This window comes from Adiantum capillus-veneris, chromosome 4, assembly GCF_014529385.1.
Source record: "Adiantum capillus-veneris isolate H3 chromosome 4, ASM1452938v2, whole genome shotgun sequence".
Lineage (NCBI taxonomy): Eukaryota > Viridiplantae > Streptophyta > Polypodiopsida > Polypodiales > Pteridaceae > Adiantum > Adiantum capillus-veneris.
In genome coordinates, this window is record NC_140934.1 from 32,816,986 (window position 1) to 32,838,989 (window position 22,004).

General features: G+C 47.8%; 1 protein-coding gene across 1 annotated transcript in view; it reads left to right on the forward strand.

Annotated features, from left to right (window-relative positions):
* The window catches only part of ALDH6B2 (aldehyde dehydrogenase 6B2), a 106,193-nt gene that overhangs the window by 61,722 nt on the left and 22,467 nt on the right, over positions 1 to 22,004 (forward strand). The window contains exons 6-8 of the mRNA XM_086510364.1: positions 21,199 to 21,353; positions 21,441 to 21,504; positions 21,882 to 21,961. Coding sequence (XP_086366490.1) covers positions 21,199 to 21,353; positions 21,441 to 21,504; positions 21,882 to 21,961 — 299 coding nt within the window. The remainder of the gene's footprint in view (positions 1 to 21,198; positions 21,354 to 21,440; positions 21,505 to 21,881; positions 21,962 to 22,004) is intronic.

The window sequence follows — 22,004 nt, forward strand, 5'->3', positions numbered from 1 at the left end:
TCAACTGATACACCAGTTGAGAGATTTTTAAGCAAGAATCCCAATGCGGGGAAATTGCATGTATGAGTGCCAAGTGGCACTTTTTGGCCAATTTACCAAGTCTGGGAGAAGAGAACTCGTAACTGACTTTTTGGAGCAGTTTTGGAGGCCGATAATTATGATTTTCAGCCATTTCTCTCCATTTTTGAGCTTCCCATGACCTTACCTAGGACTAAGGAGCTTATTTTCAGCATTGGAAGGCATCAGATGCGTGTTTACAGGGCTGTTTTGCTACGTTTTCAGCGATACGCAGGTTTTGGCAGCCATGGAAATCTTCCCCGTTTGCATCTATTTGTTCACAGATGCATTACAGGTCAAGGGCAGCAGAGGGGGCGCTCGATTTATGCTGGGGGGATGCTTCATTGAGAACGTGTCACACAGGTTAAGAGCTATGGAGTGCTTTCTTTCCCTATGTGCAGTTATGTGATACCCCACAAGAGGGCTCTTCATTTGACTGATGTACAGTTGTGTGGTTTCATGCTTTTGTGCTGAGGCAAGAGCCTCCTTGAGCAGCAACAGGGGTAGCTAACTACTACTCCAAAGCAGGCACATAACCTCACCGTACAAGTGCGTTTTCAGCGCTGTGTATGCGCTGCAAATTGACTGTTTTTCAGCCATACGGACGCCAGAACCATTGGGAATAGTGCCCCACTGGCAGAGGATAGTTAGGGGCTGAAAACAGGGCAAAAACCAATAAGTACAGCATGTTGAATTTAATGTTTTTGGGCAAGAATCAAACGGTTTATGCCAGTGGAAGTGAGTTCCAGCAGGGGAATTGGTTTCGCGCAAGTTTTGGGGTTGTTATGGTGCCGAAATTTGGCCAAATCAAGTGGTATCTAGTTGGATATAGACAAAGGATTCCCAGTACTCTACTTTGTAAATTTACCCTCTCAAAGTATAAAGAAATACCGAAAGGGACGCCAATTTTGGGGCCTACAGGTTGTCGGTGTCTGCTCGGGGCATTCTAGCTTCCGAGCCGTGTGTGTATTCAAGTTTTAATTCCTATTGTAGGTTCTTTTTGTAAAGTCCTCTGTGTGTGTGTGTAAAGTAAAGAATTTCAAGTGAAAGCCAACGCCTACCGCCCCACGGGCCGGTTACAGGCAACCTCGATCCATTTCTCGGCTTCATCCGCCTTCTGTTGAGCCTTTGTAATAACATCAAATTAATAATAGTGGGTGTGGACTTAGACGTTATTTCCTTGACTTTTCCTTTCTTGGCAACCTCGATCCATTTCTCGGCTTCATCCGCCTTCTGTTGAATCTTTGTAATAACATCCACCCAAGAAGTTGTCATTTCTTTTGCTGCTCTTCTGCCTCGTTGATGGCCCGTACTTGCTCCTTGATCGTGTTTAGTTCTTCTATTACTGAGGGTTGCAATTCTCCCTCTTCAAGTGTGTTTCTTGATCGTGCTTTAGCGAGATCCTTCTTGAGTGACGCAATCTTCCATTGCATTTATCTTGCTTTCTTGAATCAACACGCGTCCTTCGAACATTTTTATTGTGCCCAATAGGTTGCGGTTCATCTTGCTAATGGTTTCCGTCATTTCTTCTTTGCACTTTTGAATAGCATCCTCTAAGGGGTCGGCCTTATCATTCTGCCCTCATGCTTAATCGCCGCCGGTGAGAGCCACACTATGTGCACATATGTTTCCGTATTATGCACATCTTTTTTTTCTTTCCTCCTCTACGCGCGCAAGTTTTCTCTCTCTACGCGTGCATTTTTTTCCCTCTCTTTGCCTGCACGCAGCCCTGCACACCAGCAAGCCATGAAATTCTGCTGCTCGCGCGTGACCTCATGAGCTGCTCTGCCTGCCTGCCACTGTCCTCGCCAGCCCTGCTCCACTGCGCAGCATTGCTATGGGTCACACCTGTGCACAACATTGCAGCAAGGGTCCCGACCCATATGAATGAGTGAACCAGTCAATTTGCGGGTTTCGAGAAGTGGTTTTTCCGTGCGATCATCACCGACAAGAAACATGACGAATGCAAAGGATAAACAAACACCCCCATCCAAGATGGATATAGGTACAGGTACAAATACAGGGATAGGTAAAGACACAGGTGCAAGAATCGAGAAATCTGTGATATGCTCGATGCAAGATATTTGGGGCTTTATCTCATCCTTACAGGAAATGGTGATGAAACAGGGTGAAGACATTAAAAATCTTGCACTAAAGAATCAGGAATTGGAGAACACACAATCCAAATACAGAATCTGAAAATGCAACATCAAGATGAGCAAATTCAGGCCCTGCAAGACGCATTAAGCAAACAAGTCTCCAATGTGCAAGACACTCTAGCTACACACGATGAGAAGCTTGCACACATGAGTGACAATGCGACAGGAAATATGACATGTAGTAAGAAGTACTCCAAATGCCATGCCGCAGACACATGACGCATGCAAATGTAGATGACACAGAGTATAATGAGCGAGAGAAACGTAGTATGAATATTATGATCCGAGGCATACCCGAATCTGACAATGAGAAAGTACTCATGTTGAATCCGGAGATCACGGACCTCCTTGCAAACACATTTGACATGCATGATGTAGTGGTGTATGGGGCACACCGTGTGGGTAAGCAGAGGCCTGAGAACAATCGCACAATTGTATGCACAATGTTGGATGCACGTAAAAGAGCCCTCGAAAATGCTCGCATTTATCGAAGGGACAACCCAATTTACATCAGTGAAGACAGGACACCCGCGAAACAAAAAGAAAGAAGACAGGCATATGAAGAACAAATGAAAAAGAACACCACCTCCACAGGGGCAACATCATCAGAAGCATGACAGGGGGAAACCCATGGGACCACGAACATACACGTCACAAGTTGGAATTCTTGAGGTTTCCCTTGGCACAAAGGGGAAGGATTGACAGAGGTTCTACTACAAGCAGACATACTTTTTCTACTTGAAACGTGGGAACAGGACACATGTAGATTGCCAAGTATTCGAGGATATATTACACACTCGGTTTGGTGGCCTGGTACTAAGATGCGCGGGCAAGGGGGTGTTGCTATAATGTACAAGGAGGAAATGCAAAATCAGGTTAAGATATGCAAGATAGATGAACACAAATGATACATATGGGCTGAGATATGTACATCTAGGAGATCGATGTTCATTGCGGGATGCTACATCCCACATCGGGAATCCTCGTTCTATGATTTGCATAATCTCTCCAAGAATGACCCTTTTGCCGACCTATATGCAGATATTGCAACCTACACACCACAGGGGGCAGTGATGATACTCGGGGATCTTAATGCTCGCATAGCCAACATACAGGTTCAATTGGTTGACTACTCAATCCATCCCGCAGACAAAGATGGCGATCTCGTATTAGATGCAATGTGGGATAGACGCTCATGCGATCACCACATGAATGAACAAGGTTCGGCTTTGATATCTATGATGAATTCTATGCAACTTGTAGTCATGAATGGCACCAAGAAATTTGCAAGCTCCGGAACATACACATGCTATACATCAAACCATGGAAGAAGCACTAATGATTATGCGTTAGTTAGCCACAATGCATTGGATTTAATTGGACACTTTAAAATTGGTGCTCGGTCACCGAACTCGGACCATACTCCAATTCATGTATGTCTAGACCTCCCACACATGCCTACACAACGCATCCAAAAGGCGACAAGTTGGGCATATCGAATGCAAGTCACAAAGAAATTTGATTATGCCACTTTTCTGGACAGCCTATTGAATAGACAATGCATATCCCAGAACATTTCAGAAAATTGGGCTACCTTTCGTCAAGCAATAGAAGAGGCAGCAGAGGTCACTATGGGGCGATCTAAAAGAGACCACCAACAAGTGAAGGGTCTCCCTCATAACCCATGGTTTGATGAAGAGTGTTAAGCAGCCAAACGCAAGTTAAAGTGCTTCAATAAGTCCAGGAAGGAGTGGGAAAATGCAACCAAGGAATACAGAATGTTGAAAAGGAAAAAGAGAAGGATGCATGAACTTTTGAAAGGGGAGCAAGAGGTGATTCGATTTAAGAAAGAACCCAAGAAAGCATGGCGCAACATGAAAGGAAAAAAGGAGGATATACTGTGAAATTTCAGCATGGACGAAATGTATGTATATGCACAAACACTCTATGCTCCCACCGATGCTCAAATAATGATGAATGCTGAAATTCCGGTTGACACTAAGGAACCTATAACTTTTGCAACGGCTTTGCGAGGTTTGAAAAAACTAGCCACTGGGAAAGCCTCTGACATTTTGCACTTCAACTCCTAGAAACGGATACACTGCATGATGAATCAAGCTATCCACCAAGGTATGCCTGAAGATTGGCAAGAGAATTGGGTCAAAGCTTTGTTTAAAGGAGGAGACCGTAACCTACCCACGAATTACCGCACCATCATGGTGGGCTCTTGCATGGCAAAACTTTTTGGGAGTCTGATAGAAAAAGATATTAGCACATGGGCTGAAAATAGTGGAAAGAGGGCTATCGGTCAAGCAGGTTTTAGACCAAAACATAGTACCATAGACCACTTGAATACAATCCGGATTATGATGGAAGAGGCGCGACTCAAAGGGGAAACTATGTACTGCTGTTTTGTGGACTTCAAGAAAGCGTTTGATACGGTATCTCGTCATGGGTTATGGTCCCGCATGGAGACCATTGGGGTTCCCATACATTTGAGGGTTGCGGTGGCACGCCTATACCATGCGGTTCGATGTAAACTGAAAATGCAAACAGGCTTCTCCAAAGAGTTCTTTAGCACAATAGGCGTCAAACAAGGATGTCCTTTGTCCCCAACATTATTTGGGCTATGCATAGATGAGCTTGAGGACTTTATATGCCAAACGATGCAAGATAATGAAGATGCACCAAACATAGGCCTCATTACTTTGCTACTCCTCATTTATGCTGATGATGTGGTTCTTTTAGCGCATAGCATGTCTCTTTTGCAAAAACTTTTGGATGTGGTACATGCTTTCTGTGAAGCTACAGGACTCTCAGTGAATGTCACAAAAACAAAATGTATGGCGACTTGTACACACAAATCAAAGGCTCAGCCCGCCCTTACGTATGATGGGCGAGAGATTCAAGCAGTCAACAGCTTTCAATACTTGGGCATCATTATACCTTCGAACCATAGATGGGGGCAATGTGCAAAAACAAGAATTGAGGCAGGACAAGCAAGGTATTACGAGTTTGAAAACATGTGCAAACAAAGTGTCACTAGAAGGTGGGAAATAAAGTCCATGGCTTTCAATGCGTGTGTGGTCCAAACGTTATTGTATGGGGTAGAGGTATGGGGACCAAGTATTCCGGCCAGCACATGGAATGACATTGAGAAAATTCAGAAAAAGTTCTTATGTAGACATATGGGGATAAAAACCACAACACCATACTCAGTGATGCTATTGCGGACTAAACAAAGACCGTTGGAAATGCTTGCTTTGCAAAGAATGCATAGATATCTCTTGAAGGTGAAGTTGATGCCTAATAACCGTTTGCCTCACATAGCATGGGAGGTAGGATGTAAGCCGCAAAAGAACCACAAAAGCAAGTTTCTCACCTCTAGCCTTGTTGAGGACATCAGGAAATGGTTCTCTAAATGGAATGTGGGAGCATACGTGGACATGCATGTAGATGAAGGTACCGAGCATAAGCACGAGCTGAATTTTGAACTCCAATTACTTGAGGCCCTTCACAGCAAATGGAAGAATGCAATTCACAGGTCCAAGTTTGAATACTATTGCAAGCACATAAACACGCGATACTGGGAAGAATACAAAACCGGGGAAACCCAAATACATATCAGGACACCCATGTCCTACCGTGCGAGACGGGCCATCACCTTGATGCGGACAAGATCACACATGCTCAAAAGTGAAACGGGAGGATGGCTGAATATTGATGCAAACATGAGGAGATGCACTCAATGCAACTTGAATTCATTGGAAAATGAGGCACATGTAACCCTTGAATGTCCAGCATATGCGCACATTCGGGTCGACTTTCCCCAACTTATTCAAGGATGTACTACATTTGAGGAGCTTCTCTCAAGAACACATCCCTCTCCAGTAGCACTAGGCATCTATCTTGCCAAAGTGCTGGAACATCACACCACACTCACAAACAAAATCACCACAGAATCATGACACGTCCCCTCCTTCACATGGGAAGGGGGGAGTCTCATATATGAGATTTTGGGTCCCATGGGTCATTTAGGCCCCCCGAGGACGTAAATACATCATCATCATCATCATTATCTCTCTCTCTCTCTCTCTCTCTCTCTCTCTCTCTCTCTCTCTCTCTCTCTCTCTCTCTCTCTCTCTACTCGCACAGGTTTTCTCTCTCTACACGTTCCCTCTCTGCATCTCTCTCTCTACGCACAGGGGCCCTCTCTCTCTACGCTTAATTTTAATTTCCCTCCCAACTCTCTCTCTATGCACAGAAGGGGGGGGGGGGGGGGGGGGAGAGCGCGAGGGGGGCTGGCGTGCAGAGGGAGCGCGAGGGCGGTGGGGCTGCAGGGGGGGAGAGCGAGAGAGCACAAGGGGGGTGGGGCTGCAGGGGGGGAGAGCGCGAGGGGGACGGGGGCAGCGCGTAGGCAGACCAGCACGCACAGAGAGAGAGACAGAGACACACACACAGAGAGAGAGAGAGAGAGAGAGAGAGAGAGAGAGAGAGAGAGAGAGAGAGAGAGAGAGAGAGAGAGAGCTCTGTGTCAAAAAATGTGCTCTCAACGAAGGAATCATCAAAACTATGGGGCTCCCCGGTAAAAGTGTACCAAATTTAGCTGAGAGAGAGAGAGAGAAATGAAATGAAATGAAATGAAATGATATATTAACGTCTACAAGAGGCCAAAATGACCTATGAGACCAACTGATTACAATGATGAGTCTAGTACCAAGTCTGGGTACAAACAAGAAAACTACAAACAAAGAACTGATAGGAGTGCTACCGACTCCTATGGGTGGCTGGTAGGTTGAGCAATGGTATCACCATAAAGGTACAAAGTGGGGATAAGTGTCACCATGATACAATATAACAGTAGCATGAAGCCTATCCCGATCGACATTCTGGGTGTCGTGCTAGAATCCTGTGGATCCTCTGCCGCAATCTCCGCCGGTGCTGCGTGGCTCCCCTCCTCAGTCGCGGTCGTCTCGATCTCCCTAACTCTGTAGCTCGATCAATGAGAGTACCGCTGATGTGTGTATGGGTGGGAACCGAGCTCTCTGGTGGTGGTGTCCCCTCTGACTCTGTGGTACTCAGACTGAAGAAATCTGAGATGCGTCTCTGGGACTGTCTCTGTCTTTGCCCATTCAATAGAGCGTCTCTATGTCTCTGAATCTCAAGTAGGAATAATCCGAGACATCTTTGATCCTGATATCTCATGACTCTGTCTAACGAGTCAAAACCATCTCTGAATAGACAATGAAAGCGTCCCCGTATCTCATAGTAGACTGTGCAGCGACATATGTAGTGAAACTCTGTCTCTGGCTTTGCATGGCATAATTGACATATCCTACTGTTTGCTGGTATGCCTTTGAATCTACCTGTCTCAATCCCAAGCTGGTGTGAAGATGTGCGAATCTGGCCAATAGCACATCGTAACCTATGAGATAGATGTGTGTCCATGTAACTAGGCCGTGTGACAAATCCGTCTGTCGTGAGTTGAAGAAGATGTTCTCTATAGAAAACCCTCTTCGTACCCAACTCCCGTGATGGTTCTATCCATGTCCTCTTGCTATCAAGCTGGATAAGATCCTGCCGAATGAGTCTAGTAGTCTCCATCCGTGTAAGAGCCAAGGATGGTGCATCAAGAGAATATTGGAAAGGGGGCAGCCTGTCCATGCTGAAACCATGCCTCTGAAACCATGAGCTCATCTGTGCATACCAACATGATGTATCTCCCTGTAATGCCAGCTGTCTGGATGACTCGAGAGCAAGCCTGGCATACCTGTCCCTAGTGGTGTCCCATAAGCTGTGTACAAATGATACTGATTTGGTGAGTGCCTCAACCTCCATAGGTGGGGCAGCCAGCTCCGCTCGTATGATGTCATGTGGGACTGAGGCCTTGGCTCTAATCAGCCTAGAAATCATAGATATCAGGGGTCTCTCCATATTAGTCCATCCAGCACTGTCAATAGTCCCCAAACCTGAACCGCGTAGTGCATAACTGAAGCGACCAAAGTATCGAAAAGCCAGAGCTTTGTTCGAGGTTCCTGGAACTGAACTTGCGAACAAATCCTCTCTAAACCACCTAGGGCTGCATAGGCACGAGTCAATCTAGTGTCTGTTGCCATTTTCAGTGTGAACCTCGGTCCACTAAAGACCACCCCAAGATATGTGTATGCATCAGTGTACTCCATACTGTCCTGACCATATGTGAAAGTAGGTGCTGATCTCCTAACCCACTGTGGCGTGGTATTAAATACCATGACCTTGGTCTTACCAAGGTTGACAGACAATCCACTATCCTCTGCAAAACTATGCAATGCGTCCAAATGTCTCTGCATACCCTCTGGCGATTCTGATATCAACACGATATCGTCAGCATACAATAAAAGAGGGATCCATGTCCCTGCAAGCTGAGCACCTCTATCTCCTCCTCTGTCAATATAATCAGAGACCCCATCAACATACATGCCAAATAAAGTAGAGGACAGTGGGCATCCCTGTTTCACTCCGATGGTGGAGTGAACTATGTCGGATATCCCCTCTGATGTGCATACATGACCCATCACTGAACTGTACAATGCCATGATCCCCCACATCAGCTCTGTGGGTACCCCCAATTCCATAAGCCGGTGCATCAATCTGGCCCTCGGCACTGTGTCAAACGCTTTGCGAAAATCCACAAAGCTGCAGTATATCCGTCTACCATGTGCTCGACCCTCCTCAATGATAGCTCTGAGTGTAAAGACATGATCTAGTGTGGAGAAACCCCTTTTGAAACCAGCCTGCCCAGGTGCTCGTATGCCCATAATCTCTGCCCAACTGCTCAGCCTATGCTCGAGGATGGATGCATATAACCGTGCCAATGTGTGTCCTACCATGATAGTACGGTAATTCCCCGGCACTGTGGGGTCACCTGTCTTGAAGATAGGTACAATAGTAGATAATCTCCAAGACTCAGGGAGACCCTCACACATGACACGGTTGAATAGCCGTGCAAGCATCTCTGCCAACAAATCCCCAGCATGTATAATGTGCTCTGCTACCAAACCCTCATGATCCTGTGCCCGTCTGGTCTTCATCCTGTCAATGGCCTCCTTTACCATCTCAGTGGTAAAGAAGGTGCTCGTATCCGGACATGGCTGTGGTGGGTCTGGTAATGGTGGTTGTCCAGGTACAGTGTATAAAGATGTTGCATACTGCCCCCATATCTCTGTAGAAGTAATCACTGGTGGGGGAGACTTCTCATGGAATAGACGCCAAGCCTCTCCTGAATCTCTACTAAGGAAGAGCTGATATAAATCTTGCTCCATCTGGACCAAGAAAGCTCACTTCTTCCGCCGCACTAGTCGTCGTGTAGCAATGCGAGACTGTCTATAGGTGATCACTCCCAATGTAAGGTCCCGCTGTATCTGAGCTCTCCTCTGTCTACACTCCTCATCATACCAGTTGTTCTGAGGCATGTGTCCAGAAAGACGTCTCTGCCCCGGCTGAGTGTGTGGATATGCCTCTGTCGCTGCCCCATGTAATGTCACTGTCAGCATAGATGTGATCTCCTCCACTGTGTATACTGGCTCTGATGTGCATAAAAGCCTACGTATCTCCTCTGCATAGACTGAGTCAGTCTCTGGTGTAAAAGTATAGCGTGTATGTCCACCACCCCGTGAGGCCTGAGATGTATTGTACTCAAAGGAGACTGATAATGTTAAAAGTGCATGATCTACTGCTATCCCAACTGGCCTGGGCCCCACTGTGAAATCCTGAATGTGAGAGATAAAGCTCGGATGTGTCAGAACATAGTCTACGGTGCTGGACCCATGTCTATGAGGAAAACAAGTAAAACCTGTAGACAATGGGAAAGTCGTTAAGCCATTCAGTATGGCTAAACTGTGAGTAGTCGTCATCTCTCTCAGGTATCTCCCATACTCTGTATGCTCTCTGTCGTGTGAGCATCTCTCAAGTCCCAACTCCTCTGGCTCTAGCTCTCTAAGCATCTCCTCTGATGTGTCATAGAAGACTGTCTGTGAGCTGCCTGTACGGGCATTGAAATCCCCCAGGAGTATGATGTCTCCATCTCTGGAGAACTCCCAGATATCATCATCAAGTGCAGAGTAAGGAGACTGTCCTCTGGGTGAAGCATATACTGAAGTGCTGGGAGGAAAATAGCATATGGCGATGTACAAGAAACGTCCAGTCTCTGCCCTCAACCTCACCCACAAGTATCTGGCCTGATCATCTCTCCGAACTATGCGCAATAGTGGTTGGAGCTCCTCTCTGAAAAGAACTGCTACACCTCCTGATCCTCTAGTCCCATGTGCAGTTCTGGTGCATGTCCTACAAGCTGTCTCCCATCTGTATCCTAATATGTGCGGCATCAACTGTCTTGGAGCCTGATGAGTCTCTGAGTAGAAAACAATGTCTCTGTCTCTGAAGCTATCCTCAAAGGCCCCCACATCAAGTCTATACGAGAGAGAGAGAGAGAGAGAGAGAGAGAGAGAGAGAGAGAGAGAGAGAGGAAATGAAATGAAATGCTATATTAACGTCTTCAAAAGGCCAAAGTGACCTATGAGACCAGAAAGTTACAATGTGGTGGATCTAATACAAGGTCAGAGTAACAAAAATGACAAAATAAAATACTATGGAATCCTAAACTGCTAGGTGTGAGCTAAGTGGCTAGGTGGGATAGCTAAATCACAAAAGATCCAGCATCGGTCACTGGCGGATCTCATCAATCTCCTCCATGGTCAATAGCCTGACCGGGTGTCGTGCATGTCGGTCCAAAGTGATATGAATCCTCTGATGGAGCCTCCGTCGATGCTGTGTAGTCCTCCGCAGTCATGGGCGTCTGGATCTCCCTAGCTCGGTCTCTCGGTCGATAGCTCTCCTGTGGTAGTAGCTCCTCCGAGTGTCCAGTGTCTGCTCTAAAGATGTCTGTGATCCGTCTCTGAGACTAGCTAGCCTCTTCCCTCATCGGGCTCTCTCCGTGTCTATGCAGCTCGAGCAAAAACAGACCCAGTTCTTTGATCCTCGTATCGCATGACTTTGGAGAGTGGTCCGGAGCCCTCTCTGAACAAGCAGTGGAAGCGGCCAGATATCTCGTAGTAAACAGGGCAGTGGCAAGTGTAGTGCAACTTTGTCTCACGCTCCATGTCTGGCCTCTATCGGTACTCCATTGTATCTCCCAGTCTCGATCCGCAACTGGTGTGAAGATGTGCGTATCTGACCAATAGCACATCGTATCCCATGAGACAAGTGGGTGTCCATGTATCTGGGCCTTGTCACAAAACCGTCCGCAGTAAGTTGGAGAAGATGCTCTTTGTAGAAAGCCATCTTCGTGCCCAACTCTTGTGTTGGCTGTATCCGTGTCCTCCTGGTGTCTAGCTGAGTCAAGTCCTGGCGGATGAGCCTGGTGATCTAGGACTGTGTAAGAGTCAGAGAGGGTGCATCCATTGAGTACTGGAAGGGGGGCAATCAGTATATGCTGAACCCATGCGCCTGAAACCATGATGTCATTTCCCCATACCAACATGTTGTATCTCCCTGCATGGCTAACTGTCGAGAGGACTCAAGTGCGGGCATATCTGTCTCTGGGAAGTTCCCACATGCGGTGTATGAAGGAGACAGATCTGGTGAGTGCCTCCACCACTAGTGGGGGGGCAGCTAGCTCTGGCCGGATAATGGCATGTGGTACTAAAGCCTTGGCTCTAATGAGCCGCGCGATCATAGAGACTAGTGGCTTCTCCATGTCCCCCCATTCATCAGTGCGACCTGTCCTCCCGTGATGGTCCAATGAAGGTCCCCAAATCTCAGCTCATAGAGCAATGCAGAAGCCACCAAAGTGTCAAGGAGTCAGAGCTTCGTCCGAGGCTCCTAAAACTGAACATGTGAACACATCCTCTCCAATCTACCCAATGTTGCATGGGCTGTGGTCAGTCTAGTCTCTGCTGCTCTCCTCAATGAAACTGCTAGTCCACTGAAAACGACTCCAAGGTAAGTGTAAGCATCTGTGTACTCCACTGTGTCCTGTCCGTATGTAAATGCGGGCGCTGACCTCCTGATCCACTGTTGGGTGGTATTAAATACCATGACCTTGGTTTTACCAAGGTTGATAGACAAACCACTTTCATGGGCGGACCTATGCAAAGCATCCAAGTGACGTTGCATCCTTTCCAGAGAGTCGGAGATCAACCCAACATCATCAACATATAACAATAGTGGAATCCATGTCCCTGCTAGTTGTGCACCTCTATCACCATCTCTCTCAATGTAGTCAGAAACCTTATCCACATACATACCAAATAGAGTAGGAGAGAGCCGGCAACCCTACTTCACTCCAATAGTTGAGTGAGCCGCTGTAGATAGGCCCTCTCAGGTGCGTACATGCCCCACTACTGACCTGTATAATGCCATGACCCCCCAAATGAGCTCTGTGGGTACTCCCATCTCGTGTAATCTGCGCATCAATCTAGCTCTGGGTACTGTGTCAAATGCTTTGCGGAAGTCCACAAAGCTACAATAGATCCGTCTCCCATGTGATCTGCCCTCCTCAATGATGGCTGAGTGTCAAGATATGGTCAAGAGTAGAAAAATCTCTCCTGAACCCTACCTGCCCGACTACGCGTATCCTCTCTCTCTGTGCCCATCTGCTTAGTTGCAACTCAAGAATGGATGCGTACAACCGTGCCAATGTGTGTCCGATCATGATAGTGTGATAATTTCCAGGCTCCATAGGGTCTCCTGACTTGAAGATAGGTACAATAATAGGTAGGCTCCAAGTATCAGGCAAGCCCTCACACATGGCACGGTGAAACATAACCGCTAGAAGCTCTACTAGTAGATCTCTGGCATGCATGAAGTGCTCAACCACTAAGCCATCATGATCATATTCTCTCCCAGTCCTCATCCTGTCGATGGCCTTCCTCACCATCTCCGCGGTGGTGAAAAAAGCACATGTGTGGGAGCATGGATCGGGGGGGTTGGGAAAGGGCGGCTGTCCAGGAACTGTGTACAGAGATGACGCGTTCTCGCCCAAAGCCTTTGTAGAGGTAATGGCAAGGGGGTAGAGTGCTCATGAAAGAGCCGGCATGCCTCACGTGAGTCCTGACTCAAGAATAGCTGGTATAGGTCCTACTCTAGGCGAGCCAAAAATGCCCTCTTCTTCCGCCGCACTAGGCGCTGGAAGTCAATCTGTGGACTGATGCCCCCCAAAAGCACCTCCCTCTGAAGTTTAGCTCTAGTCTCGCAGCATTCCTCATCATACCAGCTGTTCTGGGGCATGCTCCTAGAACGGCGTCTCTGCTCAGGTTGGGTGTGTGGGTATGCCTCTGCTGCTGCATGATGTAATGTCTGTGTCAGTATAGTAGTAAGCTCCTCCAGAGGTCGCCCTGGCTCTTCTGTACACAAGCGTTTGTAGATCCCATCTATGTATACACAGTCCTTCTCCCGTGTGAAGGTGTAGTTAGTAGGGGCTGCTGCCTATGGTCTGTGTGCTACACTAAACTAGAAAGAGATTGTCAGCGACACAAGAGCATCGTCCAGTGCCACACCAACAGGTCTGGGTCCAACCGTGAGATCCTGGATACTAGGAATGAGACTTGGTTGTGCCATGACATAATCCACTGTGTTGGCTCCATGTCTGTGTGGAAAGCATGTAAAACCCCCCGCATCGGGAAATCTTTGTAGGCCATTCAAGATGACCAATCCATGTGCTGTCCCCATGTCTATCAAGTGTCGTCCATACTCAGTATGTTCCCCATCTTGTGATAGTCTGGATAGGCCCGTCTCTGCAACATCCAGCTCTCTTAGCATCTCCTCTGAAGTATGATAATAATCTGTCTGATGATGGGTAGTCCCAGCATTGAAGTCCCCTAAAATGATGATGTCACCATCTCTAGAGAATTCACAGATGTCATCATCCAAAAGAGAAAAGGGGGACTGTCCTCTAGGTGGTGCATACACTGACGTACTCGGGGGGAAGTAGCAAATAGCAATGTAAAGATATGTGTCTGTCTCTGCTCTCAGTCTCACCCACATGTACCTAGCTTGCTCATCCGTGCGAACTATATGTATCAATGGCTGTAACTCCTCCCTGAATAACACTGCCTCTCCTCCTGAGCCCCGCCCTCTGTGCTCTGATCGTGTCTCCTATCTACAGGTGGTCTCCCATCTGTATCCACTAATGTAAGGCATAGACTGCCCAGGGGCCTGGTGTGTCTCAGAGTAGAAGATGATGTCTCTCCCACTAAAACTTTCCTCAAAAGCACCACATCAAGACGCATAGATCCATTACAATTCCATGTAGCAACTTTGAGTGTGGTCCCATAGGTCTCACACTGTCATGTGGAGCGTTGTTGTTTCCTTGGTTTCCTTGGTGGGTGTGGACGTTGTTGTTTCCTTGCTTTTCCCTTTCTTGGCAACCTCAATCCATTTCTCGGCCTCGTCTGCCTTCTGTTGAGTCTTTGTAATAACGTCCACCCATGAGGTCGTCATATCTTTGTGCTGCTCTTCCCCCTCTTTGATGGCTCACATTTGTTCTTTGATCATGTTGAGCTCTTCTATTATTGAAGGTTGCAATTCTCCTTCTTCAAGTGTATTTTGTGATCGTGCTTCAGCTAGCTCCCTCTTGAGTGACGCAATCTCTTTGTCTTGGGCCGTCACACGATCTCCCAGTGTAGTTATCTTGCGTTCTTGGGCCAACACGCGGTCGTTGAGCATTTTTATTGTGCCCAATAAGTTGCGGTTGATTTTGTTGATGGTTTTGGTCATTTCTTCTTTGCACTTTTGAACTCTATCCTCTAAGCGGTCGAGCTTATCATTCTGTTTCCTCATGCTTCATTGCCGCCAAAAAACGAGAGAAAATTTGCGACTTTAGTAGGAGACCAACCTACACGCACCACATTATGCATACATGTGCTCCCACATTAAGCATACATGGCATACATTTGCTTTTTGCACCTGCCAATTTTGCAATTTTTGTAAATTCTGCAGTTTTTGAATTTCCTGTAAATTCCCAGTAAAATTCTGAATTTTGCGCTCTCTGTTTTCAATTTTCTGCAGGGCTGAAAAAAGGGTCTGAGACTGTTTTTCGGAAAAACTTGCACTTGCGCGGGGGGGGGGGGGGGGGGGGATTTGCTGGCAGGTGTGGGTTGCGCACGAACTGCCTGCAGTTTACGTTACGTTACGCGATGGGGCAGGGGTAGCGTGAGTAGGGGCGTGAGCAGGGGCGCGAGCAGGGGCAGCGCGCAGGCAAGGCTCAGGTGAGGCAGCACGCAGGCAGAGCTTAGGTAAGGCAGCGCGCAGAGCACAGGACTCAGGTTAGGCAGCGAGAGAGAGAAATGAAATGAAATGAAATGTTATATTAACGTCTTCAAAAGGCCAAAGTGACCTATGAGATCAGAAAGTTACAATGTGGTGGATCTGATACAAAGTCAGAGTAGCAAGATGACAAAATGACAAAATAAAATACTATGGAATCCTAGACTATTGGGTGTGGACTAAGCAACTAAAACAGCTAGCTGGGATAGCTAGATCACAGGAGATCCAGCATCGGGGGCTGGTGGATCTCATCAATCTCCTCCATGGTCAGTAGTCTGACCGGGCGTCGTGCATGTCGAGCCAAAGTGACCCGGATCCTCTGATGCAGCCTCTGTCGATGTTGTGTAGTCCTCCGCAGTCGTGGGCATCAGGATCTCCCCAACTCAGTCGCTCGGTCGATCAGTATGCCTCTGGTGTAAAGCGACGAGCTCTGCTGCGGTAGTAACTCCTCCAGGTGTCCAGTGGCAGCTCTAAAGAATTATGTGATCTGTCTCTGAGACTGGCTAGTCTTTCCTCTCATCAAGCTCTCTTTGTGTCTGCGCAGCTCGAGCAAAAACAAACCCAGGCATCTCTGATCCTCGTACCGCATGACTCTAGAGAATGGTCCAAAGCCCTCTCTGAACAAGCAATGGAAGCGGCCTCATATCTCATAGTAGACGGGGTAGTGGCATGTGTAGTGCAACTCTGTCTCAGGCTCGATGTCACACAGGGGACATGTCCTGGCCTCTGCTGGTACTCTGCAGTATCTCCCAGTCTCGATCCGCAACTGGTGTGAAGATGTGTGTATCTGGCCAATAGCACATCGTATCCCATGAGACAGGTGAGTGTCCATGTATCTGGGCCTCGTCACAAAACCGTCCTCGGTAAGCTGGAGGAGATGCTCTCTGTAGAAAGCCATCTTCATGCCTAGCTCTTGTACTGGCTGTATCCATGTCCTCTTGGTGTCTAGCTGAGTCAAGTCTTGGCGAAGGAGCCTGGTGATCTCGGATTGTGTAAGAGTCAGAGAGGGCGCATCCAGTGAGTACTAGAAAGGAGGCAATCTGTCTATGCTGAACCCATGCGCTTGAAACCATGGCGTAATCTCCCCATACCAGCATGTTGTACCTCCTTGCACGGCTAACTCTCGAGAGGACTCAAGTGCAAGGCGTGCATATCTGTCTCTAGGAAGTTCCCACATGCGGTGTATGAAGGAGACAGATCTAGTGAGCGCCTCAACCACTAGTGGGGAGGCAACTAGCTCTGCTCGTATAATAGCACGTGGTACTGAAGTCTTGGCCCTAATGAGCTGCGAGATCATAGAGACCAGAGGCTTCTCCATGTCCCCCCATCCATCACCGCGGCCTATCCTCCCGTGATGGTCCAGTGAAGGTCCCCAAATCTCAGCTCCATATAGCAATACAGAAGCCACCAAAGTGTCAAAGAGCCAGAGCTTCGTCCAAGGCTCCTGAAACTGAACCTGTGAACACATCCTTTCCAATTTACTCAATGTTGCATGGGCTTTGGTCAATCTAGTCTCTGCTGCCCTCCTCAATGAAAATGTTGGCCCACGAAAAACCACTCCAAGGTAAGTGTAAGCATCTGTATATTCCACCTTCTCTTGTCCGTATGTGAAGGCGGGCGCTGACCTCCTGATCCACTGTGGGGTGGTATTAAATACCATGACCTTGGTTTTACCAAGGTTGACGGACAAACCACTTTCTTGGGCAAACCTATGCAAAGCATCCAGGTGACGTTGCATCCCCTCCGGAGAGTCAGAGATCAAAACAATATCATCAGCATATAACAATAGTGGAATCCATGTCCCCGCCAGCTGTGCACCTCTATCACCATCTCTCTCAATGTAGTCAGAAACCTCATCTACATACATACCAAATAGAGTAGGAGAGAGCGGGCAGCCTTGCTTCACCCCAATAAAGGAGTAAACCGGTGTGGATAGACCCTCTGGGGTGCATACATGCCCCACTACTGACCTGTATAATACCATGAACCCCCAAATGAGCTCTGTGGGTACTCCCATCTGCTGTAATCTGCGCATCAATCTCGCTCTGGGCACTGTGACAAATACTTTACGGAAATCCACAAAGCTGCAATAGATCCGTCTCCCATGCAATCTGCCCTCCTCAATGATGGCTCTGAGTGTCAAGATATGGTCAAGAGTAGAAAAACCCTCATGAAACCTGCCTGCCCGGCTGCGCTCATCCTCTCCCTCTCTTCCCATCTACTCAGTTGCTGCTCAAGAATAGATGCGTACAACCGTGCCAATGTGTGTCCAATCATGATAGTGCGATAGTTCCCAGGCTCCATAGGGTCTCTTGACTTGAAGATAGGTACAATAGTAGATAGGCTCCAGGTATCAGCCAAGCCCTCACACATGGCATGGTTAAACATAACTGCCAGAAGCTCTGCTAGTAAATCTCTGGCTTGCATGAAATATTCAGCCACTAAGCCATCATGATCATATGCTCTCCCAGTCCTCATCCTGTCAATGGCCTTCCTCATCATCTCAGCGGTGAAGAAAACACATGTGTGTGGGCATGGATCGGGGGGGAGGGGGTCACGAAGGGGGGGCTGCTCAGGAACTGTGTACAAAGATGATGCATACTGGCCCCAGGCCTCTATAGAAGTGATGGTAGGGGGGGGGGGGGGGGGGGGGGAGTGCTCATGAAAGAGCATCCATGCCTCACGTGAGTTTTGACTCAAGAATAGCTGGTATAGATCCTGCTCTAGGCGAGCCAAAAATGCCCTCTTCTTCCGCCGCACTAGGCGTCGGAAGTCAATCTGTGATTGCCTATGAGTGATGTCCCCCAAAAGCACCTCCCTCTGAAGTCTAGCTCTAGTGTCCTGGCATTCCTCATCATACCAACTTTCTGGGGCATGCTTCCCGAACGGCGTCTCTGCTCAGGCTGGGTATGTGGGTATGCCTCTGCTGCTGCATCATGTAGTGTCTGTGTCAGTATAGTAGTAAGCTCCTCCAGAGGTCGCTCTGGCTCCTCTGTGCACAGGCGTTCGTAGATCCCATCTATGTATACAGAGTCCGTCTCCCGCGTGAAGGTGTAGCGAGTAGGGGCTGCTGCCCGTAGCCTGTGTGCTACACTAAACTGAAAAGAAATGGTCAGCGATACAAGAGCATGATCCACTGCCACACCAACAGGTCGGGGTCCAACCGTGAGGTCCTAGATACTAGAGACGAGGCTCGGTTGTGCCATGACATAGTCCACTGTGCTGGCTCCATGTCTGTGTGGGAAGCATGTGAAGCCTCCCGAAGCAGGAAACCTCTGTAGGCCATTCAAGATGGCCAGTCCATGTGCGGTGCCCATGTCTATCACATGTCACCCATACTCAGTATATTCCGCATCGTGTGATAGTCTGGACAAGCCCGTCTCTACAACATCTAGCTCTCTTAGCATCTCCTCTGAAGTATCATAAAACATTGTCTGGTGATGGGCAGTCCTAGCATTGAAGTCCCCTAGAATGATAATTTCACCATCTCTAGAGAACTCCCATATGTCATCATCCAAAATAGAAAAGGGGGACTGTCCTCTGGGTGATGCATAGACCGACGTACTCGGGGGAAAGTAGCAAATAGCAATGCAGAGATATCCGCCTGTCTGTGCTTTCAATCTCACCCGCATGTACCTAGCCTGCTTATCCCTACGGGCTATATGTATCAATGGCTGCAAATCCTCTCTAAATAACACTGCCACTCTCCCCGAGCCCCGTCCTCTGTGCTCTGAGCGTGTCTCCTGTCTGTAAGCTGTCTCCCATCTGTATCCACTGATATGAGGCATGGATTGCCCAGAGGCGTGGTGTGTCTCAGAGTAAAAGATGATGTCTCTTCCAGTAAAGCTATCCTCAAAAGCACCCACATCAAGACGCATGGATCCATTACAATTCCAGGCCGCCACTTTGAGTGTGGTGCCATAAGTCTCGCACCGTCATGTGGAGCGTCGCTCCAGTATTACTACTCTTCTATCTCGATCAAATGCAATCTTGCCTTTTCCCTTTGCCGCTCTAATCTCCGGCATTACTTCCTGCATATGAGCGATCTGCGAGAGGTAAGATCATCCCCGAGAAAAATGCCCGTCTCTTTAAGAGTTGGCCTTTTCTTCAAGAAGGACTTCTTCGCTTCCATGGCGGGAAAACGGAGGATGAGTGCCCTTTCTTTTGAGGTTTCCCCACTGCTTCCATTTTTCTTCATGTTGCCTACCCTCCAGGCTCTTGTGTGCATGAACCCCCATCAAGGCCATGAGTTCTTTTACCTCTTCGTCCACATTGCCTTTGTCTTTAAGACCGCAAATTCTCACATTTAAAGCGCGCACACGTCTTCTTTGCTCCTCCTCTAGTGTCTGATTAATGATAGTGGGTGTGGACGTGGATGTTATCTCCTTGCCTTTTCCTTTCTTGGCCACCTCGATCCACTTCTCGGCTTCATCCGCCTTCTGTTGAGTTTTTGTAAGAACATCCACCCAAGAAGTCGTCATCTCTTTGTGTTGCTCTTCTCCCGCTTTGATGGCCCGTACTTGCTCCTTGATCGTGTTGATTTCTTCGATTATTGAGGGTTGCAATTCACCCTCTTCCGGTGTGTTGCTTGATCGTGCTTCGGCGAGATCTTTCTTGAGTGACGCAATCTCTTCGTCCTGAGTCGTCACTCGGTCTTCCAGTGCGTTTATCTTGCTTTCTTGGATCAGGACGCGTCCTTCGAGCATTTTTATTGTGCCCAATAGATTGCGGTTCATCTTGGTAATAGTCTCCGTCATTTCCTCTTTGCACTTTTGAATGGCATCCTCTAGGGGGTCGGCTTTATCACTCAGCTTCCTCATGCTTAATCACTGTCCGGAAAAGAGCCACTAAGCGCACATATGCATCCACACTATGCATACATTGTCTCCCGCATCAAGCATTCCACGGCGGGTAAAGGTACAACCGCAGCCCACTGCGGGCGTCAGCCTTAAAGCCAAAATAATGGAGGGGCCTTGCGCCCAATGTCCTGAACCCAAACCTGTCTAATGCTATCCTGCATACACCACAAATCCGAAGCTGTCCCACACAACCAACGCAGCCCTGGGTCTGCTCCTGTTCTAGCACCTGTAGGAGAATTGGCCTTTTTTATTTTTCTTTTTGCTTTTCGATGGGCAGTGCTTTTCGCAGGGAAATTTAAAGAAATTTAATTTGTGCTTTAGCGTTTGCTTTAGGCGGTGGAAGCCACGGGCGAGGGTGATGGGAAGAGGGCGAGGGCGGGAGATAGGGGAGGGCGAGAGGCGAGGGCGAGGGTAGGTTCAAGGGTGAGGGGCGAGGAGATAGGGGGAGGGCGAGGGGAGGGGTAGGGGTAGGGGCTAGGGCGAGGAGATAGGGGGAGGGCGAGAGGCGAGGGGAGGGCGAGGGGCGGGGGGTGCGGAGAGAGAGAGAGAGAGAAGAAGAAGAAAAGAATTTTAATGTTGTAGGAAACTATCCCAAGAGACCTTAGAGATCCAGCTGGAGAGTTGAACTCAAGACTTGTTATTCAAGAGGGAAATGGCATAACCAATCTACCACACTTGGGTGATAGAAAGGTTATACCATTTTCCTCTTTTTATTAGCTCACACACCCACACCCACACCCACACCCGAGAAGGAGAGAGAGAGAGAGAGAGAGAGAGAGAGAGAGAGATTTCTTACTAAATTTAGCTTCATATTGGTGCAGAGGTTGTGGAACATGCTTGCAACATGTCTACTTTGCAAATGGGTGAATTTGTGGAAAATGTATCCACGGGAATCGATACATACAGTATAAGACAACCCCTGGGTGTTTGTGCTGGCATCTGCCCCTTCAATTTTCCAGCCATGATTCCCTTGTGGGTAAGATTTAAGGCGCTGGCTCTTTAGTTTGCAGTTTAACTTGTTATACTCTGTTCTCTGCGTGTTTTCCTAATTTCAATTTTTCAGATGTTCCCAATTGCTGTTACTTGTGGGAACACCTTCATACTTAAGCCCTCAGAAAAGGATCCAGGTGAGTCTTACATTAAGCAAGTGTCAACATTTGCATTCAGTTACTTTGCCTGCCTTGTGCTCAATGTGACTGTTCATTGCAAGAAATGCTCTGGATTCCGAAGAGATGCGATTGAACATATGAGGCAATGCCCGCATAATGATTAACTTGCCTGTTCTTGCTTTAATAAGCCAGTGCTTGCCATTTATCTGCCTCAGCAAGGCAGTGAGCTTTTTTTTTTTGGTTCTAAATCTGTAGATTTTGTTAGTAAATGTTTCAAGCAGATAGGGAACATTACTTGTTGGATCCCCATATATCCCCTTATCAAGCTAGTGAGCTCCATCAGAAGTCAATCATCAGCATAAGTAATTTGTCTGTATTGATGTGTTTTATTACAGGAGCATCCATCCTACTGGCAGAACTTGCAGCAGAAGCTGGCCTGCCACCTGGTGTGCTGAATATAGTCCATGGGACTCATGTATGTAGTTTTGATCTTTCAGAGGGGTGAAACTAGTAAACCT